This window comes from Opisthocomus hoazin, chromosome 6 (genome assembly GCF_030867145.1).
Source record: "Opisthocomus hoazin isolate bOpiHoa1 chromosome 6, bOpiHoa1.hap1, whole genome shotgun sequence".
In the NCBI taxonomy this organism is placed as follows: Eukaryota; Metazoa; Chordata; class Aves; order Opisthocomiformes; family Opisthocomidae; genus Opisthocomus; species Opisthocomus hoazin.
The window spans coordinates 17,699,880-17,726,919 of record NC_134419.1 but is presented as its reverse complement, the minus strand read 5'-3'; the positions used below and the strand labels follow the sequence as shown (position 1 = coordinate 17,726,919).

The 27,040-nt window shown below is 39.9% G+C and overlaps 1 protein-coding gene across 1 annotated transcript in view; it reads right to left on the bottom strand.

Annotated features, from left to right (window-relative positions):
* Positions 1-579: 579 nt before the first annotated feature.
* The window catches only part of HS2ST1 (heparan sulfate 2-O-sulfotransferase 1), an 87,243-nt gene continuing 60,782 nt past the window's right edge, over positions 580-27,040 (bottom strand). The window contains exons 2-7 of the mRNA XM_075424859.1: positions 16,705-16,943; positions 10,196-10,281; positions 7,342-7,480; positions 3,758-3,855; positions 2,389-2,546; positions 580-1,426 (exon numbers count right to left, since the gene is read on the bottom strand). Coding sequence (XP_075280974.1) covers positions 1,200-1,426; positions 2,389-2,546; positions 3,758-3,855; positions 7,342-7,480; positions 10,196-10,281; positions 16,705-16,943 — 947 coding nt within the window. The 3' untranslated portion in view covers positions 580-1,199. The remainder of the gene's footprint in view (positions 1,427-2,388; positions 2,547-3,757; positions 3,856-7,341; positions 7,481-10,195; positions 10,282-16,704; positions 16,944-27,040) is intronic.

Below are 27,040 nucleotides of genomic sequence, written 5' to 3'. Positions count from 1 at the left end.
ACATTTTTCTTCTTTTTCTCGTACCATAATAAAAGGATGAAGACTACATTTCTGTAAAGAGAACCCCTGGACAACATTCTGGTATTGAAATCAGAGAGGTCACTGAAGTGCAGTTTAGCAAGGCCCAACCGGTAACTCAACCAGGAAGCAGATGTGATGTTTTTCACTTCACACGTAACAGAACTGGTGCAAAACCCCCACTTTAAACTAGTTACTTTAAACCTTTTGGTCCAAATACATAAAATAAGCAGTATTTACAGCATTTTACTTCTTTTGTAAATGCAATGCTTTAAAACACATTATAAAGCACCTTAGTAAAAATATTCTACAGGTAAAAGTATCGAAGTAGTAGGAAAACCCTAACCATACCACAGCTCACTAATGGAGTCATAATATGGATTCACCAATACCTCGGTTTACAATTATTACAAAGAACCCATGGAGAAACTTAATACTGAATTTACGATTTTCACACCACTGTGTAAGGATCAACTAGAACTGCAGACAAAGCCAACTTTCTTCATAGTTTTCCAACCTCAAGTCAGTGGTGGTGGGGATAAAAAACCAAAACAAAACCCCCACTGCTCTGATTCTTTAATTTTTTACAATATTAATGTGGAAATGATGTTTTAACACTAATGATTAGTTTAATTTTTATAATAAAACCACGTATATAAATATGGGCAATTCCAGCAGCAGCATTTCTCAGCAGAACATGATTAACCATCCCAATTAATATCACGTGACATGATTCACAAAAACAAAGCACAGATGTCAACCAGTTATTAACACTACTCATATTGTATACAACGAAAATTTCCATGTTGAAAGCTGGGAAAAATGACTTCCTCTTCACAGAAGTATAAATGAAAATAAATTGCTCTGAAAATCAAGAAGAGCATCAACAGAAGCATTTTTTTGTCTGCTTATATTTTCAACTAGAGCTGCTGTGTATTAATTGCCCCAAATTAATGTGTAGATTTCTTCAGGTAAAGGATATTAACTCCCACTGAAAGTATTAGTTACATAAAAGACATGAAGCCAGTATCCAACGCCCTGGAGGTGATCCACAGCCTACTTTTCTCAGATCTATAAAGAAATGTCTTGGAGGTCTACAAGCAATCTAGTTTCCATGGCTGAGGACTAAGACGACGATGTGACCAAAGACTTAGGTCCATAAATCTAACAGTATACTGTTCTTAGTTTGATTTAGGGTAAATCTTTTCATAGAAAAAGTTTTGAGCCAGAATATACAATTCTCCATCTTTTTCCCGAACTGCATGTGCTCTGACAAACTGAAATTGCTCCAGTGCAAATTCATAGAACTCGTTCTCCATTTTCCAGATTTCAGACTGTTGTAACTTGGCAATAGTTTCTTTTGTGGGAAGTTTTTTCTCAGTTGTTTTCCTAAGATGAGACTTCTTTCCTAAATGCAAAATGAAAGCAGTAACTTCACTTCAAAGTTCATGTGATTAAAAAAATGTTTACAGTCCTTTTATTTGCAGAGTTTTATACTCTCCGCATGTTGATAAACTGCATTAGAAGTGACAGAATTTAATCCAGAATTTATTAACGTAACATGCAGGGTTGGAAAATTGCAGTCTCTCTCACTAAATGTTAATGAATTTTGCATCAGTTCTTTCAATTCGTCCTCCTTGCTCTAATAAGCCCAGGGAATGAGCACTTCATTTAAGGAACAAGATTACACCACATAATGTACTTGGAGCAAGACTGGTCTTTCAAAGTTAATTATTTAGATGTTAATCTGGTATCAGATGTTAAGGATTTTACAAACTGCAGAGCAAGAGACTTCTTTCATGAGACAAAGATGACCAAAATGATGACAGCATTTTCCCTGAGAAGTGCTATCTGTTGCTTTATGATAAACTTGTTGATACTACACATCTAGGCTCTATACATCAGACCTTTTTCTCCCTCTATTTCCAGACAGAAGCCCTGCTAAGATGGACCTTTTCTTCATCATAAGTTTCATGGCCAGCTCCCAGAAACCGAGCTACGAGCTATATAACAAACTTGTTATTACAACCCCAGGAAGACAAACACGTACTTGGGCCTTTTTGCACAGCCAACCAGGTTGCATCAAGCACAGTTAATTTCAGCAGGGCTTCTAAGGAAATGGAAAGGCCTTTACTCCAACCTTAAATACTTACAGTTTGAGTAAGGTGGGAAGGTACTTGGGCTGCCCTCAAAAATTTGTACTGAGAGTCTTGTAAAGAGTTTGTCTCTTCTGTAGAAACACCAGCCAACCGAGAGGCAAACTTGGCAGACACTCAAAACTATTCATCTATGTCTAAAGAACTCACATTAAAAAAAGTGATAAGAAGATGAAAAATCCATGGAATCCATTGATATCAACCATTTAAATACCTGTCCGGTACAGTTCCGTGGCACCCCTGAAGAACCGGGGCAAAGCTGCCTCCAATAACATGATAAAGTCTTCAAGCTCTTCAGTAACTCCCACTAGGAAGTATTCATTAATCAGATTGTATTTGGCTTGTTCCAATGCCCATCTGCTTCCCACATTCCTAAAATGACAGAGAACAATTACAGCAAGTTCTGATGTCAGCCAACAATCCTTGGTCCCTGGCTGGAGATTACTTCATAACAGGACATTTGTATAGCAAAGGCAAGACTCATCCCAAGTTATAACCATTCCTGACTTTGTTTCCCTTTCCAGTTTCTCTCCTCTGTGTTCTCATCTAAAAATTTGACTCCTCTAGTTATTTTGATTAATAACTCATCCACAAAAAACCCCATGTGTGTATATGGCTACTGTCTCTATTAATGCAATTTTTGGAGGATTTACATTTTCTGAATGTCAATACTCAGTCTCCACTTTCACAGTAGGTACCAGAAATGGTTCTGGTAAGAACACACCTTCCCTTTTGTATTCTACAAGCATAATTCTGAACTAGAAAGTCATTGCACTTATGGGAGGACTTTCCTACTGAATAACAGACAGAAATTAAACTGACACTTTTTCCTCCTTTTTATAGCTCTAGACAGGGTGAAAAGACAGGTTTGGAATTTGTTCTTTCTTCACTTCTCCACCTGGCCCAGGTGTGGATAGGTCTGACCAACGCACTGAAAGACCAGCTCCCAGGTGGCCATTTACTTTGCTTATGTTTGGATGAACAGTACCTTTGACAAATAATTGTCCTTGATTTCACTCACAATCCTTCAAACCACCTATGTCCTATTTATTTTCTTTTTTTTTTTAGTTTCTAAAGTCCGTGCCATTGTTATAAAACATGCTGCACTGACAGATGGACACTATTTGTTTTTGTTTCAGTTTCTACTAGATAGCTTTGACTACTGGATATCTGGTAACGGTTTAAGAAGATAAATTTATCCTGATCGCAATTATTGCATTCTCCCCAGAAACTCTAGGAGCTTGAACAAAATATCTCCATTCAGAAAGACGGATATTGTAGCCTGACATAAGAGAAAAATGTCAAGACTCCAAATCTACAAAAATTATTTTTAAAATTTAAAACATGTTTTCTCTCATAGTACTGCTGATACATCATCACAACATATTGCTTGTTTGAAGAACTACGAGACTATTTCACTAAAATGCACCTTCAAAAAAAAATACATTACTACAGTACCTGCTGCTTCACTCTGTCCAGTCCCTCACACTTTTCCCAACTGTGCTACATATTCAAATTTGTTAAGTTCAGATTTCAGCACGGATATACTTGACTACCAACTTAAGCTACATGTATCTCCCTACCAGCATTCGGAGCTGTGGCCACAGAAGAATGGAATTTGAAGCCAAAGTTTCTCTGGAGCACAGTCTGAACCTCCAGCTGCCACACATTCATCAAAGGTCTGGAACAAAGACAAAATTGAGCCGAGCTTCAAAACCTGTAAATGTAGTGGGGACTGAAAAACACAAGATATGCTGTGAAAGAAAAAAAAAAATTTTCAAGCCTTGCTTTCACAGTGTTATTAGGAAGGGACGTCTGTCACAATTAAAACAGTACTTTCACAGTCTTCTATGATTAGAACTAATCAACAGTTTGTTCTTACCTGATACATTTGATATACCTTTAATATAACCTTGATCAAGGCTATATGTCAAAACAAGCAAAAACAGTAAGTGTTAGTATCAGTATTTTTCCGTTACAGAAGGGGTCACTAAAGATACAGCATCAAATGCCATCAGGATTTGTGTGACACTGGAACAGCTGGATCTTTATACCGTAGAACACTGTGCATTTTGTGTTTTAGATTAAACAATGTTCTATTACATTTTAAATATTATGACAAATAACTGCCATTTCAGAGGTTATTTTGTTTTTGGCAGTCAGAAGAAGTGAAAGCCAGCTGTTCACTGCATAACAGAATATTCCATACAACATTGCTCTAGGTGGATATACAGCTGTAGCAACACAGTTTCAATACGAACTCTATTAGCATTGGAAAGAATCTGTAAATATTCTACCCAGTCACCATAAAGTATTTATGATATTTCTAATCAAGATATAAGCCATGTATCTAGGAGAGATTTTTCAAAAAAATTATTTAATAATGAATAAGTGATGACAGACAACTTTTTAGACTGTTTCTTCTGTATAATTACAAATTTTTCAAAACAACTGTGTAAAAATACATTTGCTTAATTATTTGGTGTTAGAACAAGGACCACGTCCTTTGCTTCTATTCTGACGTGAAGTTCCTGAGATAATCCAAAAAAACTTACTGATACCAGGCCAAAGCAGGGATTAACCTGTGGTGTCTTGGTCCACATTGCACTTTGAGTTTAGAATAGGTCGTACATGTCACATATCACAGATAAAAATGCAGCTTAACCAGTAAAACCAGACATTGGTTTGCTTTCTCTAGCATAGTTCTCTAGAGAAATTCCACACTGATCTATCATGAGTACTTTATAACATCAGCATTACCTGAGAACTAAATTGTTTAAATGCACCTCCTAACTTATGAATGTATATACTAAAAATGAACTGGCATCTGTCAAAAGAAAGTCTTCTTTACTTACATCTGCAGGTTATTTCATAGTTAATATACAAAAGCAAGCAAGTAATTTTCCAAGTAAGACGAAATAGGACAGGCCTCCTTCCCCCCTCTTATATACTTACCTTGACTACTCCATCCAGAGATTTTATTGTAAGAAACACTTGTCTTTACAGATTCTGTTCTTGGACCCAAGCTATCTATAACTTTGGAAGCACAGGGATATAAAAAGAAAATGAAGGACAAAGTCTTCCATATAAATGCTGTGGTATGGACTGGGAGGGGGCAAGGGTGTAAAGCACATTCAGATTCCTTTCCACTTAATAAAGGAACAATTGACTTCCATTAGAAAAGACTGTGTTTTTCACCTCCCCTACTTTTGATCTGAAGAGCTCTGAGTGAATCTACTACAACACAGACTAGAACAGACATCAGTGTTATAGACACTGCAACTGGGTCAATCCATTGTTGAGCTTACTGAATTTCATATTTTACGTATGTAAAGCCGACACCATCTATATATGTCCAGTTTTTTTGGAAGCAGTATGGAAAAATAGTATTACCTGATTTAAATGAAAGAAACCTTAAAACTTGGCATAGTAAATCAATTTCACTTCAAATGAACTAGAGATGCTTACAGGACAAGTTAAATCTGTATGGCAACAACTAACTCAGACCTAAATAAAATGGTATGGTAATGACAAAATGAAAAAATAGCATCTTTAATCGCAAAACATAAAATTACTAATGCAATGCATTACAAACATTATAAATACGAATGCATTTCAACTTCTTCCAGCAAATCGGCGCTTACAGCACAGTCTACCAAGCAGTAGCATTAGGGATTTTGGCTTGATGTTTCCCAGTGACTACCTAGATCAAGGCTGTTGGGGTTATAATTCAAAACTAAAATAACACTGTTAAATTTCAATCTTTTTAATAAATATTAAGTCCTATAAGCAGCTTGGACTTGGTAGCATGCTCAACTTTCCAACTCCACGATCTCCACCAGGAGAGAATTCTGCTGGCCAAATCATGCTCCTCAGGAAAAGGAACAGAGAAGGTTACCAAAGATGAGATCCTATCTCTCTTTTTAAAAATGCCTTTATACCATATCACCAAATAATCTCTGCAGCCAGTTCTATGAAGATACATTTTTTAAGCTTAATTTCAATTTGTTCTGCTTGAAGCTTTCCTCTACCTATGCTGTAGGATGTCTGGATAAGCTGAAATGCAGTAGCAGAAGATGGAGCCAAAACCTAAATAACAGAGGAGCAGTTAGTTATCAGTTGGAAAGAAGAGAGGAATGGTCTGTTCCCAATATTTTAAAAACACTATTTGGATGGGGGTGAGCACACAAAATTAGTCACATTTATTATTTGTTATGGTGTTTATATACTAAGCTGTATTCAGTGTGATTTTTGCTAAGGGATTTTTTCAGTGTCTCTTGGTATTTGCACAGTGCTACACTAAATTGTCAACATTACAGAAAAATTTCATCAGTTTAAGAAAATATTGCCACTGAAATTTTAAAAGGTCTTTGGCTCTGTAAAGCACAAAACCCCCTTACATTGTATAAAAGCTTCCACATGGTTCTAACTATAGTTTCATAAACTACATTCATATACTTAACACCCTACTTTTCTTCCTGATTTAAGACAAGTACAAAGCAACACGCTCCAACAAATGTCTTATTGCAAACCGTAACAGTGGATGTATAAATTCTTTCTGAAATAAGTATATTATGGAGCCTAAATGATGTTGCCATTCTGAAACTGTATTAGTAATCAAGGTTTGAATAATGCTAACCTGAACTACTTCTACAGCCGCCTAAGACAGATTGAGGAAGTATAGAAATGTATGATTCAGACTCCATGGTTTTCAGGCAGACTCTTTATACATTTCTATTGCAATATTTACATTAGAAAAAAGAAAAAGGTTTACTAATTATAATAAACATCAAAGCCAAAGCATAAGCAGTTCTACAGCTTTTGGTGAAAAATGTATATCTCAGTCGAAAACAAGAAGAGATGCAGATTTCTTACGTAGGAGGATAAGCTTAACTTGATACTTCCAAATCTGGATACCAGAAAACATTTATTTATTTATTTATTTATTTAAACAAATTGCAACGTGAAGTGATTTTATACAGTTACAAAGGATACACTTAATATTACACTCTGGTCTAGGAAGCATGAAGGGGAGAATATAACTTACAAAGCCACCATCATCACCAGGGCCGATACAAGAACTATTCAGCTTCCATCAGGACATTTTAAAAAATTGTTCCCACAGTAACTTTAGTAAGAACAACACACATAATAAAGTGTACTTTACCTTTTTATCCCCCTGTTTTCGCCTCCGTAGCCCTGGTCTGTAATCATCTCCAAAGCGCAGAAAGTAATAATAAGAAACTAGTCGTTCTATAGGATCCCTTATGACATTTATATAAATTGGTTTCTTTTTAACACCAAACCTAAAGCAAAAGAGGAAAACACGTCTTTTAAAGGCCAAATCAAAGCTTCTCACCTAATACTTAAAAGCCTGCCTCTATTGATACAACTGAAATCTATATACAGAGAAGACGATGGCGAGAGGAAGTTTAACGAGCGCTTCCTCTCATCCTCATATCCAGTGCATTACGTGGATGTGGAAGTCAGTTCAATTGCAGTTTTCCTAGGACTGTGATTTTAGGTTTTTTATTAGAGAAACAAAGAAAACTGAAATACTCTCACACAATAGACACTAAAAATGTTTATACAACCATCCTGGCTCTATAAATGCCTTAATTAGCCTAGCAGAGAGCGTTTGCAGTTTGAAGATGCAGTACCATTATCGTTAAAGTGGTACTCTGTAAATTATAATACCAGATACTGCTCGTATGAGGATTCTTAAGCTGAAAAGCTGAAGAACAGAAACATAGAGTAAGTGGCAGAAAAGAGAAAGTTAGAAAAAAAAACAATTAAAAGGCATTACTTTGGCAAAAGACCAGCAATACAGATACAGAAATTGTTAAAGGCTACAGAAAGAGCAATTGATTCTTCAGATGTCACCAGCAGAGTACCACCGAGTCAGACTGCAGCAGTTAAAGGCAGCATTGCTGACATCTGTCTGTATGCCAGCTCCTACTCCCCAAAGTCCACAAAATAGGAGTGTGTGAATGTTTCAATCATTTTCTTCAAAGTTCAGACTTTGAACTGCACCCTCCTTCAGGTCTATTGAAGTGCCCAAGACATGCACATGTGTCCCCTTCTACAGACTCTACCATAAGTGCTGTAGAAGGCTGTAACAAACCCTTTTGCTATAGTAGCAGCCTCAACCAATAATAGCTTTCTGTGGGTTAAATGATGGTGTCAAAGCCCTTGGAAATGTTTGTGCTGAATTGTACATTCATATGGATTTGCACATGACCTCGCAAAACTAGCTTCAGTTATGATAACTTAAGTAACCTACTACTGTAACTTTAATTTGGCAACTGCATTGTCAAAGAACTTTTTTCCCAACTGTTTGCCAGAGAAAATAGGGAAAAAGTGTGGATCAGGATTAAAAAAAAAGGGGGGGGGGAAATGTAAATGCTTATTACTCTAATTTCTACATGGATGTGTTATGATAACCTGTCCTCAATACTGTAAGTCATCGATTGAATCCAGTATTTTAAGCTTCACTATAATTTAAGAGGTACTTCTGATGACTGACACTAGACCTAAGTCTGATGGCTCCGTATAAGCAGGCATAGACATTTCTGAAATATTTAACACTTCTCAACTACAAGTTTGTTCACTACAAGAACATACCTCACAGCCTTCAACGTGTGGGCCTTCCCAAGCACAACCACAGTATTCATTATATTATTTTAATACTGAAAACCCAAAGTATGAGAAAGCAAGTTGTTGTGGGAAAAGAATAAATCACTTATGTGAAAGGATAACAAACAAAAAAACCAAAGACAAGGATGACACAGTCCTGGAGGGAAGATGCAGACGGAAATCTGTGAAACTGCTTAGATTTCTCACTTTTGCTGTTACAGAAAACTGTTATTCAGTTCAAGGGTTTATTAATGTTGCACCATTTTAACTTTAAAAAGGCAGAAAGGAAGCTACCAAAATTTGATACACTTTATTTTACTGATTGATTTGCAATTAAGATTTCTTCCCTGTTACTTTTTGTAAACTCCAGGCTGTTACTTGGTGCCACTGGTAGTTTCCAGCTACTATGTAGCTTTTAGCATTTTCTATTATATAATATACCATACTGGGCGTCTACGAAGCTCTCACTTCCCCTTCTCATTCTTTATAATAAAAAGCTAGAATTAAAAATCAGTGTACATAACAGAATGAATAATTAAAAGCAATGACTAAACAAACTTACTTTTTACACACAAAACACTCATTTAATTAAAAAATGTTTTATAACACAGAAACAGAACACTACTGACGACTGACCAGCAGCAAGAGGTAAAAGTAGTGGTTATTATTGTTTGTGCAGTCGAACTTTCAGTTTTAAACCATTTTCTGCATGCTGCAAGTGCCAGATGAAGCACTGCCCGGGAAGCACCTTAAGCAAGACGAACTTGCCAGTTCCAGGGGAGGCTGCACACGGCTGAGCTACCAGGGATCACTGCTTTAGATCCGGAAGCAAAAACAAGACAAGAAAAGAAACACAGGGAAGCAGGAACACAGATACGATCCTGAACCTCTGAAGTCACTGGGAGGATTTTTACCTCGTGTTCTTTTAAATTAATTTTAAAAGTAGCAGGATTTAACTCCACAGAATTATTTCAACGCTTTTTACAGCAAGGCAAATTCTTCTAGGCCAGAAAACTGCTCTCAAATATAACTTTTAATATTTGGACAAAGTGTGAAGGGATGCTCTGCTAGAGAAGTACGTAATGCACGAGGTGGGTGCTGTTACGAGGTACAGTAACTTCCCAGAACGGGAAGCCAACCCTAAGGCAGAAGGGCCAGGGTGCCGGAGCAAAGCCAGGATTTGCAGCGAGACGAGCCTGTAACGCAGACAAGGAACACACCTCGCACAGAAACAGTTTCGAACTGAGGCCGGGCTGCGTCTCACCGGGCAGAGACGCGCGAAAACCGTGACAACCCGCCCCACGCGCCGCCCGCCGCCGCGTCCCCGGCTTGGCCACCAGAGGGCGCCCGCAGCCCGCCCGAGCCCCGCCGCCGCGCGCACGTACTTGGCGAAGTCGAGGTAGGCCACGTGGCCGTGGTAGAAGCCCGGCTTCATCTCCCTCCAGGCCGTGACGTTCCGGACGAAGCGGACCTGCGGGCAGACAGCGGAGCGCGGTCGGTGCGTTCCAAGGGAGAGCTCACGCGCGTTAGCACACACGTCCCGGCTGAGTATCACCGCAGGATGTGTGCTGGCTCAAGCGGGCTTCTCTGCCAGCATCCAGACAACTTACCGCAACTTAACCATCAGAAGCTAAACCAAGGCGGAACACGGCAGTCGGCAGGGCAGTGCAAGGAAAGCTACCACAGAAGCACTCACAAGGCAAACGTTTAACACTGTCAGTCCATTTTATTTGTAGTTTGAAAGGAATGCAGAACTCCCTCGGCCATCAGCAGAAACACAAGCACCCCTTTGCTGGGACTGTCTGGTCCATACCCAGTCCCTCAGGCAAAAGCGTACCAGACTTACCAGCGTGGCCTTAGACCTGTTTTACTGGGACATAAGAAAAAAATCTGATGGTTCATTTGCTCCCCCACCCCAAAATGCAATGCATGAGTAATACACAGCTTTTATAAATGTGTACAGTGTAAATTAGACCTATACTTCACCATTTTGAATAGTTACCTTGAGCCTAACATTTCAGTGAAACTTCTGTGTTAAAGCATGAAGTCGCCCTTAAACAAGGGCTGATAAAGCAGTTATCAACAGACTTTGCAAAAATAGGAATAGCTTTACATTTCTATGATAAAAACAAAATAAGACACATGCCCCAAACCAGGAAGTATGATCAAATTAAGTGGGACATGCAAATCCAATATAGCTTGGCTTTATTAGATGAACAGAGTGTTTTAACATCAAAGCATTTAACTCTGAACGTTATTTCAAAACCAGTGAATTGGATAATAAAGAAAAGATGATAAATTTGTACTGCCTGAGCTGTCTGACAATGATATGCCATTTCTGAAGCTGTGAATGAGAAGATAGTGTTCCCGGCACATCTACAGTATCTCTTCTGTTACATAGTAGCACAGATAACCACAAAGATACTGAGGTGAGAAGAGTCAAAAAAGGAAAGTCTGAGAGCTCAAGACAACACACTAACACTCTGTAAAGCCTAATGGATCGAGAGTGTCCTGAAACATGGTATTTATTATTTATTATTACCAACCAATTGAGGATTTTCAGAGGCAAGACTGGCCTGCTGCTGTTTCTTCAAATGTGTAAAACTTGCAGTCTAGGATTTAAGAGGTTGATAACCTTTACTTGTCTTCAAACAGTAGCTCTTGGACTCTCAGGTAAAAGAAATGGATATTACTTTTTAATAACAGGCAGCATTCATTTTTTCAGTGTACAAGTTTCACAGTCTGCGGCATTTTACAATTTAAACCCTATATTGCACATGAAAAAAAGTGGCAAATATAGCTGAAAAGCACTGCACAATGTTATACAATGGTGTTTCATAAACCGCACTGCCTTTCTGTCTGGTTTTGTCCACAGCACAAACTGATAATTATCTATGAGACTCTGAATCCAGTTTAACTACCTTTACTGCAACTGAAACAAACCACACTCTCATTGACGGTACGTTTCAAAGATTAATGACAAGATATTTTCAGTAGAAAGCCTCAGCTATGAATATTTCTATACCTGGGAAAGATGTTTCCTAAATGCAAAGTATATATTATCTTCCCTACCCTCAACCCCAAACCCCAAAATGTTATGGTTGGTTGATACAACTCCGCAAGTAAACCAGTTACGCCAGCTATTGTGTGTAGCACAGCATGCATAATGAAGCGTACATTTCAGTCACATTTCCATGAACAAGCTTTCTGAAGTCTAGCACCAGCTAGATTTCAGTTTCTAATAGAATAGGACTAGAGACAGGGAAACACTAAGTGCAAAATCCCAAGTGTCAGTTCTGTCTTAGACCTCCATGCCACCACCTGGCATCAAACCTTAGATGTTTTAGTAATAGTTAAAAAAATCCCTTTATTGTCTTTGTCTTACAATGTGTTTGTCTGCTCAGGAACTAATTTTTATGAGCATAGGATGGATGTTCTAGCCTTTTATTAACTTTAACCCCAGGCAAGCTAAGAGAAGGCTAGGAAGGATTTAGAACACAGCTGTGACATTTACGTCTGCTTCAAGATGGACCAGCAACACGCTGTGCCCCTGAGAATTTAAGTTTTTAACACCTATAACTAGCCTGCAGCAAGAGATTTTTTTTTTCCTCCCCCCCCCCCCCCCCAGTTTGCAGCATTCCAAAAATCAGAATTGTTCCAGGTCACAGCCAGCCTAATGAGTCTAAATTCACACATTTTAGGGCAGAGATGAATATTGCTTTCTGCTTTATACTGTTAAATATGATCAATTTTACCTTTCTTTTTAGGGCTTAGCAGATACTGGAGCTTTCAAGAGACTGAGCAAGCGTCTCCATCTGAACCCAACTGAATAAAATTTGAGGTTACTTTAAAGTTCAGACACACATGAATGGAATTCCTGTGAAGTTGTTTCATGGTGCTTTTATATAATCAGCTACAAAGTTGCTTCACTGCCTTTAGTAAGTGCGAAATCAGCTGAGCTTCACTGAATTAAGAAGCCAGATCAAACGTACTCTGGGGGCGGAAGATGTCCTAAAAGGTAAGTTAAATACATTCAGTTTCTAGGACAGTAAGAATTTAAAACAAGTCCCAGTGAACCACAAGGAAAAAAAATCCAAACCAGCATACTTGGTCTGAGCAAAAAGCCCTGGGAAACCTGTGCGGGCAAATCAAAGTGATGTTGTAAGCTGTCACCTTCTGTTCACTAACTGCTTCCATCAATCCCTCTTCTCTACAGTCTCAGCACACTCTCTCCCCCCTAAAAGGTGGTACAGTCATTACCCTGTGGCCTGGTATCACACAGACTTCTGGATACCAAAAAAGCCCCAGCTTTTCAGGTCATTATATTCTAGTTTTGTTTGTCAGTTGCTGAATAACTGACTTAAAATTACAAATAACTGGAGGGATGAATCTCACAAGCCCAGCCTGGCTAGGACACATGAAGATTTTCCATCTGAACTACAAAAAAACGGCTCTCAGGTAAGACTGAAGACCAACACAGTGTCCGCATTAAAGGACATCTCGGATTCAGATTTAAAGCCCAAGCATGAATGGGATGACTGAATTGGAATCCCTCTGTAGGAAAGCACTTGTAGCTTAGCTATCCAAATTCAGAAGCTAACAACCCACAGTTAGCTCTAAACCAGAGGGTCAGGAACACTGGAAACAGGCTAGCAGCACACCTTTGGCAGCATGCCATGAGAAACCACAAGCAAGCTCAAGGCAAGGGCAGCTGAGAAGTGATTTTGTGAGATGGTGAAAAGACAGCGTTCACCAGTTCAGCCACGGTATGGCCAGGATACCCGCCTTGCATGAGCTGTTCTTTCTCAGCAGGAAAAACACAATTGGCACATGTACACGGCCATCTAACTCCAGAGGAAAATACTTAAATGTTCTGGAGCACATGACAGTACCTCCACTTCTAACAGAGTCGCTGCAACCTTTCACTTGTTCCACTTCTGACAGCCATTGAAACCTTCACCAGCAGAGGAAATAGGTACTACTAAAGTCAGTATGGAGTGTGCTATCCTCTGAGAGACCACTGTTCTAGAATACATCCGGAAGCAAGATTATGTAGTTTCAGGTTGCTCTTTTGAGAAAAGTAGAGAAAGAAACTGCAGGAGAAAAAAGAACAAGGAACAGAAAACAGCAAGCCAAGGTAGTGAAATGCTGGATAATTGTACCATGGCGTTTCTGTGTTCACAACAGCAGCACAGAGAACGTGTTCTCATAGCCCCTTTTCTAATAATACATCAAGAATACATGCCGCAAGATAGAACAGTAATTTCATTTAAAATGTTTTAGATGACAATTTCACCATGTAACAAAAAAGCTAAAGTTTGTGTGGCTGATATGTCATCCAGCTGGCCACAACAAAGGCCTATTTATAGGGACGAAAAGTACTAGGACTGAAACATGCAAGCAACAAATAAAATTCAACTGAACAGCTACTCTGATTTAATGAAAGCAAGTGTTTTTGTTACAGACCACACAGGTCAGAAATGCAACACGAGCAACAGGGCACTCAGCTTGCTGCAAAGAAAGGCCCAACCTGTGGAAAGAGGGGCAGTTCCCAGGATCCTGCTGTCAGAGCAGCTGCAAAAGGAACGAGGGCTGCTGGGACAAGTTCCATCCAAAAGCACAATGGATGTGTTAGGGACTCTTATCGGACCATCTCAAATCAGATACTGATTATATTTGGAGTGGATTTTAAACAGGGTTTTTTTTTTCAGATTGCATTCAAGAAGTAAAGGTTTCACATACAGGCAGAGAACTTCAAATCTGTTACAGAATTGGAATAGTTTGGAAAAAGTACAGCAGAAATAGCACACAACAGAGGGCTTACAAATTTATGTCAGGCCCAAGACAATCTTCACCTTGCTTAGGGAGATTTACTTTAGCAAACAGTATTACTGATAAAACAATTTTGCCTCTACGATGTATCTATGTATTTTACTACTGGTGCATACACACGCACTCAAGTCAGCTATGGTGATGAAGGTAGCATGTGAATATTTCATGCACATCCAAGCCCACACAGAGTAAACCTACATCAGCTACTACTCAGCACCCTCACCACCTCCAGAATTGTGTTATATGACTTACAATGGCAAGTTGCTGTCTTGCTACGCTAAAGGTAAATAATTATTTCTTCTTCTTTGAACAACTATGCAATATATAAGGTTTTTCATTGTCAGCATCTCCCATTTAATGGCCACTGAAGAAGAGGAATATGAATTGTCTAATTAAACAACATAATTTACTACCTTGGGCAATAGTATAGCATTGTATCAACACAGGACTGCTAGTATTGTATATATGCCCAGTATTAATGGATTTTCATTTTTCAGTAGCTAATTATTAGAGGGAAGGTGAGGAGGAGAAGTTCTCTTACACCAAACTACAAAGTAAAGAACAAATTTTATTTGAATGAAATTCAGACAAAAGTAGAAATTTAAGGCAAGGTTGCTGTGTTTAATTTACACCATTGATGATTACGTCTCCTATCCTTCAGGACAGACAGCTATAGTTCAAAGAGACACCTTGACAGAAACAGAACGTGTGTTTGGAAGTGCAGCACTAAGTATGACTGCCTTGAGCAGATTTTTAATTAACAGATATAGGCTTGTTAAATCTTTTGAAAAATCACTCCGCTGTTGGTGCACACAACTTCAGTACTCTTTTTACGTAGTGGACAGGACTATAGGGCTGGCTACCACATTTACTCTTAGTAACCTCGGTAATCACGTATGACAACATCACCTTCATATGTAGGAAAAGATTTCACAACAGCAGGAACTCAACAGTAACACAACCCCACTAGCACAAAACAGGCTCCCAGTCCCACGCCATGCACACTCTGTGTCCCCTGCACTGAGATCCCTACCTCAGCCTTTCTCCCACATACGGAACGGAAAGCGGAGGGGCCGCTGCCATCTGCTTCCCCTTGCCCCACGCCAGCAGCTGTGCTGAGCTGCTTCTGCCTGCAGGCACGCACTTAGCAGAGCTGGAAGCCTCAGTGCTGACATGCTGCAATGCAGAACAGCTCCTGCCTCTGCTGCGTATCAACTTAAGATGATCAGCATACAACCGGCAGTACGTACCCAAGAGTTTGGAAACATTTGTTTTATAGACAGGGACGATAACATGTTTCAGACCTCTGACATGGGTTCCCCGCATGTGCTCTCACGATGAGCAAAGAAATATTATTTTAAAAAAATAAAACAATAAATCTACTCCTTCACCACACCCGATCCCAAGAAAAACAGAGCATTGATTCTCCATCATCTTTTTTCAATACTCATCATCTGATGCAGTGCTAGCCATGATCCTATCTAGTCCAAGACTACACAGATTTTAGTGAGAGCTTTAAGTGGATGCAAAGTGACCCATCCTTTAGAGTGCAAGCTATTTACAACCACTTCTTTCTGCCTGTTTTTTATCACCCATGAGACCTGACCAGAGCTAGTACGAAAGACAGAAGTATAGCCCTGACAGCATGGTACAGTGCCTCCACTACTCAGAGAGAAATCACATTAGACTGCCTTCATTGCAGATGCAGATGACAAGCAAACTCTATTAACACGGCCAAAAGGCAGACAGTTGACAATACAATAAACTTTTATAGTTACAGCAACAAAGGTCATTTCTGCCCTAGCTGTGTCTCTTTTTAGCTTTGTTTTTGTCCTATAAACAGACACTTATCAGCTTCAGTAGCCCAGGAAAAACCTAAACCTATTATTTAATAAATAATATTAATTCTCTACAAAGAAAATATAAACACATTAAAATTCATTTATATTGGAAAACGTGACATAAAAGCCAATTCCATCAGACCACGTAAGTGTGCAATAGCAAAAAAGTTTTCTATACTTTCCCCTTGTTTAATAAAGACATCCCAAATGCAGCAGCTTACCTGATCTTGCAGAGACATAACAGGATTATTTTTGGTTGTATTGATATGTAGAACATGATATTTGTTCTTTGCACAAAGATCATAGGCAATATTTGTGAAGGATGTGCTGGCAGTCTTAGGTACTCTGTTGTAAATAATCACCACATCATCTTCTTCATCCAGTGTCACATCTTGTCGGGGGCCATCTACTGTATGACGTTGTTCTATTTCTCTGACTTCATGTCTTGCAATAGCCCTTTCTGTTAAGGATGACAGATATAAAATCTTGATGTAAATATCACCAATTTTTAAGTTAAAACTATAGAATGCTAATAACCTGGTGAAAAGCAATACCGCCTCAGCAATAAAGGAAACACTGTCATATGTATTTCTGACACATCTGGAGCAAAACTTAATCTATAAAATGAAGAACGACAAAGGTGAGTTAGTCTGACACAGAACACGAAGACTAGAAAACAATATGCTTAGGGAACACACACCATATTCTGTGACTCACACTGATGTTACTGATGTTACTGAAAGCCATCATCTCTAAAGAGAAATGTTTATAGTGTGCTATCAAAATGGTGACATTCCCAAAATATCCCAAATAATTTCTATAAAACTTTTTAAAAAGTACAGTAGAAGGAATAACTCAAGCAATTTGGAGCATAGGAATTTTCTGAAAACTGTGGAAATACAACACTAGAGATTTAGTCAATTAACTGTGCAGTGGCACTGGAATTCAGATAAAACCATTATTTTATTATTTCAATTGATACAAGCCCCAAGTGTAAAGTATTACAATAAAGGGGTTTGCAAAAATTCAATGAGATTTATTCATTTCAGGTTTGACAAGAACAGAAAAAAGAGGTGCTTATGAAACAGTTAACATTAAGGTGAAGAGTAATCTCTGAGTACTGAAATACAACAAATACATCAAAAAGAAAGAAACATGGAAACGCAAGCTATGAACAAGACATTTTGGCAAGGTGACTACATTGCAAATAAACCATTTTTCTTTTATACAAAGGGCAATACTCTGAGTAATTGAACTCTGCTTCAAGTGCTAAAAGCCCATTTGGAAAATAAAACCCACAGTATGACCGCCTTTTTTTTTTTTTTTGCTGCTGAACATCAAATACTTTATGCTGATTCAGATACAGCTTTGTTCTGTTCTAGATAAGTATACACTTTAATACGATTTGTAACACAGATGTCAAAGCATCTTTTCTGATTCATTTATTGTGATATTGCCTTTAATAATGTACTCCAAGAAGTCTGCGCTGGCCAACAGTGCAAGTTGAAGTCAGTACCACAAGAGTAACCAGTAATTGTCTTATGTCCTTACACAGGGTATAGCTGTTCTGGATTACACGCTTTTAACAGCAGCAGCTCTTGGTCTTTACTTCCCTTACTTCTTGTAACCCAGCTCCTTCTATTCTTTTTCATCACATCTCTAATTCTAACATAAAATCACTTTTAAAGCAGAATCATTAAGCTGTGAACACCACTAGCCTGTAATTCCACATAAATTGTCTTCAACCACAAGCTTCCATCTGTCTGAAATGCTTCAAAGCTTAAACTCACTCACTCTCTCATATGCTTGTACCTCACACCCCATAACTAAGTTACATCAGTATGAAAATGTTTGTAGAAAATGCTTATTGAGTATATCTCAATTTTCCACATGGCATCTGTTGCTCCCCACTACATCAGTCACAGTTTTTGCTCCTTCCTTTCTCATTTGCTACCTCTCCCATCACCGCTGGCAAACATCCTACTTTGGAAAGAGCTGAGGCGCCAGACTGGGGTTTCATCTATCGGAGGATGGCTACAACAAAGAGGCACTGGCACCTCGCCCCTTCCTGCCAGCAGCAGATTAGAGGCAGCATTTGGTCAGGGATGTAGTTAAGCACACGGCTGCCCAAGGCTACATGGATACTGAATACCACCTAGAGAGGCTGAAATGAAACAAATTTAATTTGTGTCTTCTACACCAGAGTAGTAGATCGCAGCTAGATTTGCGGCGTCACAACCGCACAGAGCTCCCGGCCTGCTTGAGGAGGCCGGCTGGTGCAGAGGGAAGCTTCCCCTTCTGCAGGCCAGAAGTAAACAGTTGTCAGAAACAGTCATGATTTGCAAGAGGAGTGATGAGAAGTGCTCCTCCAATGAGGTATTCGAGACCACGATGATTCAAGAATTAATGTGGTAAGTGCACTTTCAAGGCTATGCATAAGAGATAAAAGATGTACGATTAGACGCAATTAGCAGAAAGGCTATCACACACAATCACCCTCAACTTTGTAGGGCGAGAGGGGAAAGCAAGAACCCACACAAGGAGGAGAACCTTCACAAGTGCGAAGCACACAGACAGCTGCATTATCAAAGAATAAGGAGGCTTTAGATTTCAAATTAAAATGAAAATTAGTCTTTACGATGGAAGAACTGAAATCAGCTTTTTGAAATAACTGCAATAGTTAAAAACCAAAAGCTGACATGAAGTGCAGGATATAAACTGCTGAAGTGCAAGGGAAGCTAAAGCTAGTGAGAAGCAGATGAAGCACCTGAAAGTCTCTGACCTGGTCAGCTATCCTCATGGCCTATTTCACTGCAGTCTATTAATAACACAACATGGAAAACTGCAAGTTTTGGAAAAGTGCATGTCTCTTCCCATTCATAAACAGTTTGCAGTTTTTCCTGTCAAGTCAGGCAGCTTTTTTGTTACTTTCTGAAAAGTCAGTTTAACTCTTAAAATGGCACGGGATTTGATTCCTATGAAATTTGTTTATTTATTTATTTGTTTGGGGAGGTGGGAAGAGGTCCAGTAATGGTAACATGCAACCGAGAATAGTCTTTGGGTTACTAGTTGATCAGGAGTAAGAGAATTTGAGGACTTAATGGGCATTTAATTAACTACTTCATTTGCACTTCTATAAAATGTAAATAATCGTGGAAGTAAAAGTCCTGTAATGGTTGAAAAATGAACATTGCTTTTATGATTTTAAAAGTACAATAGAAAATGCAACGTATGCTTTAATGACTTTTTACATGTGGAAGATAGGGAAGAAGATGCTAGGTATTTATTGAGTGTACTTTTTTACCAAAAATCTCCTTAGATGACAGCATTCAAATTTAACTTTGATTCTGAGGACTTGTCCACATAAGGTTGGATTGGTTTCACTGAAATCAATTAAAAAAAATAATCAGGTTAGGTAATGTCGTTCCTATCGGAGATCCTGTGGACAAAATGATGTCCTACAATCTCATTGCTTTCATTGCATTCTAGGTAAACTTGATTTTGTAAGAAAAATGTCTAGGGAAAATTATTAAGAGCCAAATGTCTAAACTGGGTTAAGACTGTCCATGCTAAGTTTGACTCTAATTAACTGCATCAATTTAAAGAGATAAGCAGCATTTAAGCAAGTGGTACTCTGAATACAAGACAGATTTACATAGCAATATAACACAGGATAATTTTAAGGCATGAAATATTCTGTCTCACTCTTTTTTTACTGTTTAGGTTCCACAGTAATAAATTATATAATTACTACATAGTTGGGAAAAATGCTGTTCTGTCATCTGCAGTCATCTTATGTGCAAACTTTCATCAACTGCAAGGACAGCTTGCACACAGGCAGTACCATACATGATCAGCGTAATAAAGGTTGCTACATTGGTTATTTACCAGCAGATGAACTACTTGCAGAAAGTCTTCAGCTGGCAGAAGTTTTGCTGTTCTGTAAACAACAGAACAAGATTATTTTCTCACCTATTTGTCTACATGTTCTTTGAAATCTCTTTGATCCCATTTCTGTAACTGCCAGCATCTTCCCGTGACTTACATTTCTTGAGTCATCCTCTCTCGTAGCACTAAACCAGGAAATACCACGGCTAGCAACAAGTTGGTTTGCCAGCTTGATGCTACCAGAAAACGACATATAATGAGCAAGCTATGTCTTCTCCTTCAGCAGAAGAACTAATAACAACATTCAGTCTGTATGTCACCACTGATTATGTAAAAACTCAAAATTATTTATCTTCAAGATCGCTGCCCTTTCAAGTCAAAGCAGTTTGTCAACAAGTTTAAGAGTTATTAACAGGAAAAGTAACAGAGGGAAATGGACAGACCAAGTTTGATTGCTTAGCCCTATTTTGTTAGGATCTCAACTAAAAAAAAATCACCTGTGAAAATGCACCGGACTCATGCATACCTATAAAAATATTTGAAAACCCAGCTGAACAACATCTATGTAATTATAGAAACAAATCACCCAACTGAACAATATTTAAATAATTACAGAAACAAATCACTGATCATAAGCAGTTATTTGTCTCCATTCTTTGCACATTCAAACAGATGAATGTCTTGCATAAAACAAGTTTATTAGAATTTACTTCAAACCCAGGTGTTAACTGCATACAAAATATTACTTTCCCAAACAAACCAGAGTGGCATGGATTTTAACAACTTAAAGGTTAACAGAACCAAACATTTCAAATTCCTCACCTTTTTCACAAAAGCACAAGAACCTCCTGGGATTTCTTAACAAGAAAATGTATCAAAACCAGAAACTCTTCTTTCCCCTATAGCTTAGCACTTAGGACTCCTGAAAGGCTGTCAAAGTCAACTGAGCGCATAGAAGAATAATTTGCAGAACACCGCTCTGCTTCCCCAAACTATGCTCTTTGTCCTCTACATCAAGAGGCCTTTAAACTAGGTTTGAAGAAGGAAGGGGATATAACCAGGCTCACTAGAGATGAGCCCAGGCGTGGCATGCCAGGGTTGGGGGCGAGATCAACAGCGCAGCTCAAGTGCATCTACACCAATGCACGCAGCATTGGCAATAAACAGGAGGAGCTGGAAGCCGTTGTAAAGCAGGACAGCTATGACTTGGTTGCCATCACAGAAACATGGTGGGATGACTCTCATGACAGGAGTGCTGCGATGGATGGCTAGAAGCTCTGCAGAAGGGATTGGCGAGGAAAGAGAGGTGGTTGGGTTGCTCTGTATGTTAGGGACTGCTTCGACTGTATAGGGCTCAACGATTGTGATGACAAGGTCGAATGCTTATGGGTAAAGATGAGGGGGAAAGCCAACAAGGCAGACCTCCTGCTGGGGGTCTGTTATAGACCACCCAACCAGGATGAAGAGGCAGATGAAGCTTTCTGCAAGAGGCTGGCAGAAGTCTCACAATCGTTAGCCCTTGTTCTTGTGGGGGGACTTTAGCTTACTGGACATTTGCCGGAAATACAACACAGCAGAGAGGAAACAGTCTAGGAGGTTCCTGGAGTGAGTGGAAGATAACTTCCTGACGCAGTTGGTAAGTGAGTCAACCACGGGAGGTGCCTGGCTGGACCTGCTGTTTACTAACAGAGAAGGACTGGTGGGAGATGTGGTGGTCAGAGGCTGTCTTGGGCTTAGCAACCATGAAATGATGGAGTTCTCAGTTTGTGGTGAAGTAAAGAGGGGGGCTAGCAGGATTGGACTTTCGGAGGGCACACTTTGGCCTTTGGAAAAGGCTGAGGTACTTCATGCCTTCTTCGCCTGTCTTTAATAGTCAGACTGGTTATTCCCAGGGTAGTCAGCCCCCAGTGCTGGAAGATAGGGAAGGAGAGCAGAATAAACCTCCCATAATCCAGGAGGAAGCAGTTAATAACCTGCTATGCCACCTGGACACTTACAAGTCCGTGGGGCCAGATGGGATCTACCCAAGAGTGCTGAGGGAGCTGGTGGAAGAGCTGGCCAAACCACTCTCCGTCATCTATCAGCAGTCCTGGCTAACAGGGGAGGTCCCAGATGACTGGAGGATCGCCAGCGTGACGTCCATCTACAGGAAGAGCCAGAAGGAGGATCCTGGGAACTACAGGCCTGTCAGCCTGACCTCAGTGCTGGGGAAGATTATGGAGCGATTCATCCTGAGTGCGCTCACCGGGCATGTCAAGAACAACCAGGGGATCAGGCCCAGCCAGTATGGGTTCATGAAAGGCAGGTCCTGCTTGACCAACCTGATCTCCTTCTATGACCAGGTGACCCACCTAGTGGATGAGGGAAAGGCTGTGGATGTCATCTACCCGGACTTTAGTAAGGCCTTTGGCACTGTTCCCCACAGCATCCTCCTGGAGAAACTATCTGCCTGTGCTTTGGATGGGTGTACTCTCTGCTGGATAAAGAACTGGCTGAATGGGCGAGCGCAGAGAGTGGTGGTGAATGGAGTTAAATCCAGCTGGTGGCCAGTCACGAGTGGTGTCCCCCAGGGCTCAGTTTTGCGTCTGTTTAACATCTTTATCAATGGTCTTGTTTAACATCTTTATCAATGATCTGGATGGAGGCACTGAGTGGTCCCTCAGGAATTTTGCAGATGACACCAAACTGGGTGGGAGTGTCGATCTGCTTGAGGGTAGGAAGAGGGACCTGGACAGACTGGATCAATGGGCTGAGGTCAACTGTATGAGGTTCAACAAGGCCAAATGCTGGGTCCTGCACTTGGGTCACAACAACCCCATGCAACACTACAGGCTTGGGGAGGAGTGGCTGGAAAGCTGCCTGGCAGAAAAGGACCTGGGGGTATTGGTTGACAGCCAGCTGAACACAAGCTAGCAGTGTGCCCAGGTAGCCACAAAGGCCAACAGCATCCTGGCTTGTGTCAGGAATAGTGTGGCCAGCAGCAGTAGGGAGGTGATCGTGCCCCTGTTCTTGGCCCTGGTGAGGCCGCACCTGCAGCAGTGTATTCAGTTTTGGGCCCCTCACTACAAGAAGGACATTGAGGTGCTAAAGCGTGTCCAGAGAAGGGCAACGAGGCTGGTGAGCGGCCTAGAGAACAAGTCTTATGAGGAGCAGCTGAGGCAGCTGGGGCTCTTTAGTCTGGAGAAGAGGAGGTTGAGGGGGGACCTTATTGCTCTCTACAACTACCTGAAAGGAGGTTGTAGTGAGGTGTATGTTGGTGTCTTCTCCCAACTAACTAGCAATAGAATGAGAGGCAATGGCCTCAAGCTCCATCAGGGGAGGTTTAGATTGGATGTTAGGAAAAATTTATTTACTGAAAGAGTGGTCAGGCATTGAAATAGGCTGCCCAGGGAGGTGGGTTGAGTCCCCATCCCTGGAGGTGTTCAAAAAAACGTGTAGATGTGGCACTGCAGGATATGGTTTAGTAGGCATGGTGGTGTTGGGTTGACGGTTGAACTCTGTGATCTTAGAGATCTTTTCCAACCTATGATTCCATGATTCTATCTGTACATATCCATGGACATTATTTAGGCTGTCTCTTCAATGTGTCTTATGCTGTCATGCTTTTTTGTGAAACCTCCCACTCAGATGAGGGATGGCTCAGTCTTCAAATAAATTTTAGCTCAGCAGCCTTCAAGCATTGCCCAACAGAAGAAAAAGATGTGGATTCAAACTTCCCTGACACTGGCTTGATGCAAAGGAACTGGACAGCCAGTATTTATAACACCACCCCTGAGAAAACAGTTGCTGTGTATCGATGATGCTGGATGCCACTTCAAGCCAATAAGCAGGTTTCTTCCAGTTGGGAATACTGAAGGCAGGTGAGTTGGTGTCTCAGCTTTGTTTCCTCTGTGCTCCCAGGCCAATTAGGCAAGCAGCTGGTAGCCTGAGGCACTAAGCACCTCTCAAGCTGCTTCCTTGCCCAAAAGCTGCATTAAACACACGAATGGCCTAAATACTGAACCGTAGCAGGACCCAAAACCTACTCACTACTGACTCCATCCTCCTCTGATGAAGAATGAAAACTGCACAGAAGCTTAAAAATGAACCGTAATTATGTAGCAAAGTTGATGTCCTGATTCATTTTCAAATTATATACACCCACCATATACACGTAGCCTTCATCATTCACTGAAATGCAGCCTCCTCTGGGAGCTGTTTAGCAGCGTACTACTTATGAACCAGAGCAGTGCTACTGTATGTGGATATCAATACTTTGGGGATGGAGAGGAGGAGAGAAAGAATCAATGGTGCTATGACAATTCATGGCCATGGAGGATTTGTGTCACTATACCCAATTAAAACTGCAGGAAAAATATAGACTTAATTAATAAAAAAATGCCTGAAGTTAAACTTATACAAGGTATCAGTATTAACATAACAACTCTCTCAAAGACCTTTAAGAATAATAGCTCTATCCTGCTCTAATTTTAAGTCTAAGATCAGAACCACTACATTGGTTCTTTAGCAACTTCATGACTTAAAGACCAATGTGTATCTTGGGCAAGCCTTTGGTTTCTCCTACTTCCTTTTCCTCCGTAAAAGTATTCTGTGAAGCCTGCTGTCTCTTTCTGGCTGATTAATGAATGTTTACTGCTCTCAAAGGCAATTCTGGGTGAGCCTTTGGGCAGGGATGGGTGTCAGTAAAGAGCAGCAAACACTACCTTCCTGCTCCGGCAACCACCGTGCTCTTAAAACCAGACCAGGAGACTTCGGATTCTCTCAAATATGACTCCTTACCAGTATCTCTAAGTGACCATCCTTAAAATTGCAATTAAGTGCTCTGATTCCCCATTAGCATATATAAATATATATAATTATAATCAACACTAAGAAACAAGGAAAGCAAAAGGCAAGGTCCTGTGCAGCCTGCTCTAGGTGACCCTGCTTCAGCAGTGGTGTTGGACTAGATGATCCACAGAGGTCCCTTCCAGCCCCTACCATTCTGTGATTCTGTGAAAATGCTGGTTATTTGATAGAAGTATAAACTGCTAGTCTTGCAACATCTCTCTTTATCAGAGCTGAGTGACTTTCCACTGGTAAAGCAAATACAACTTGGGTGTGAAACAACACAACACAGGCACGCTTACCCGCCTCGTACCAAATTTTCATTTAGAAAAATAATAAAAGGATTGCTAAGAAACAAAACTGCAATTTTAGTTTTCTCAGTCACCAGTGAAATGTGGCACTAGCGAGAACACTGGTGTTCAAGCAGCAGACCACTGCCCTGAGACAATGGCGCAACCGTCCTCTCGCGTTCCCAGCCCCCCCCACACACACTACTGCCAACCACTTCATAGCTTCAGAAATTCTGGTTCAGAAAGATACTATTCAGGGAACCACACTTGTGGAAATCACCGCTAATACCATATGCAATAGCCATAATTTATTCCAGTTAAAAAGAGTAACTTGGACATTTTGCTTTCTTCTTTTCCTAGATAGGTGTCTGTGCAGCTCAGAACAACTGACCTGATTAAAAACATCTTAATCCTTAAGATATTTTAGCTATTTATATTTTAGACAAAAGAGACTGTTGGTCTCATTTGCAAATCTAGCTATCTTTGATCAATCTATGAAATACCTACTAAAGCCTTTAATTTAATGTTTGTCTTTAAAAAGTCCTCAACAGGAGCCCAGTTCTGACCCACAGCAAATGCAGGTCATGTGCAAAGCACATAGAAGGACAGAAAGCACAAAACTTAAAGTAATACCAGAAAAGTTATTAGTTTTTTCAGTCAGGTCAAAAAAACCGCGTCTTTTTCTTCCCCTTCTAAAAATTCAGTTGCCTTAGTGTCAAGAGATTTTAATGACTAATTTTAGAAATTTCATTCCAGCTTGTTTTTTTTCCAGTAAGCCATGAACAGAAACCGGTATAAAAGATCTTCTGTAATAAAACCCAGTAGTTTAGTGAACAATTAAAAGTCACTAAAATTGCCACAACATTTTCTTTAACAGTGGTTAATGCATTTTGAGAACACAAGGGAAAAGATCAGTCCAGACCAAAAAGAATTGCTTTCACACTCCAAAGTTTAAACTCCAACAAATGCACATTGGAACTAGTTAGAAGCAAAAATAGCCCCCCAAAAAACCCAACATGGACCAGCAAGGAGGCACCTCCAGCTAGGCACCGAGATCGTTAACTAAAATCAAATGCAGCAGCTGCCTGGAAATTAGAAGTAGTGATGCTGAAAAACCTGCTACAATTCATTAGTGTTTGATACTTGTCATTTAATTTCAAGAGAGCATTTTTGCCAGGGCTTTATTTTGAATACATAAGTAGAAGCGTATCGATTAGTGTGTAATATTGTAAAGGGTGTGATATTAAACTTAAAAAAAAAGTTTACCCCACACTGAAATCACTATCCCACATATATATCCATGCTGGTTTTAACAGCAGAGCCTGCATTTCTCATCTTTCTGCAAATTTTTTTAGTCGATCAACTGCATTTGTAAGGAATAGAGTATTTAAAGATTAAGCTCTGACCAAGTATTTCCTTTCTTATTCCCTTTTATATACCCCCCCCCCACCACCTTTTGCTTTAAACTACAGTTAACAACACAGCCTTACACATTTTTCTTCCAGAATGGAATTCTGGGCAGAATATTTTAATGAAAGACTATGTTGTGGAC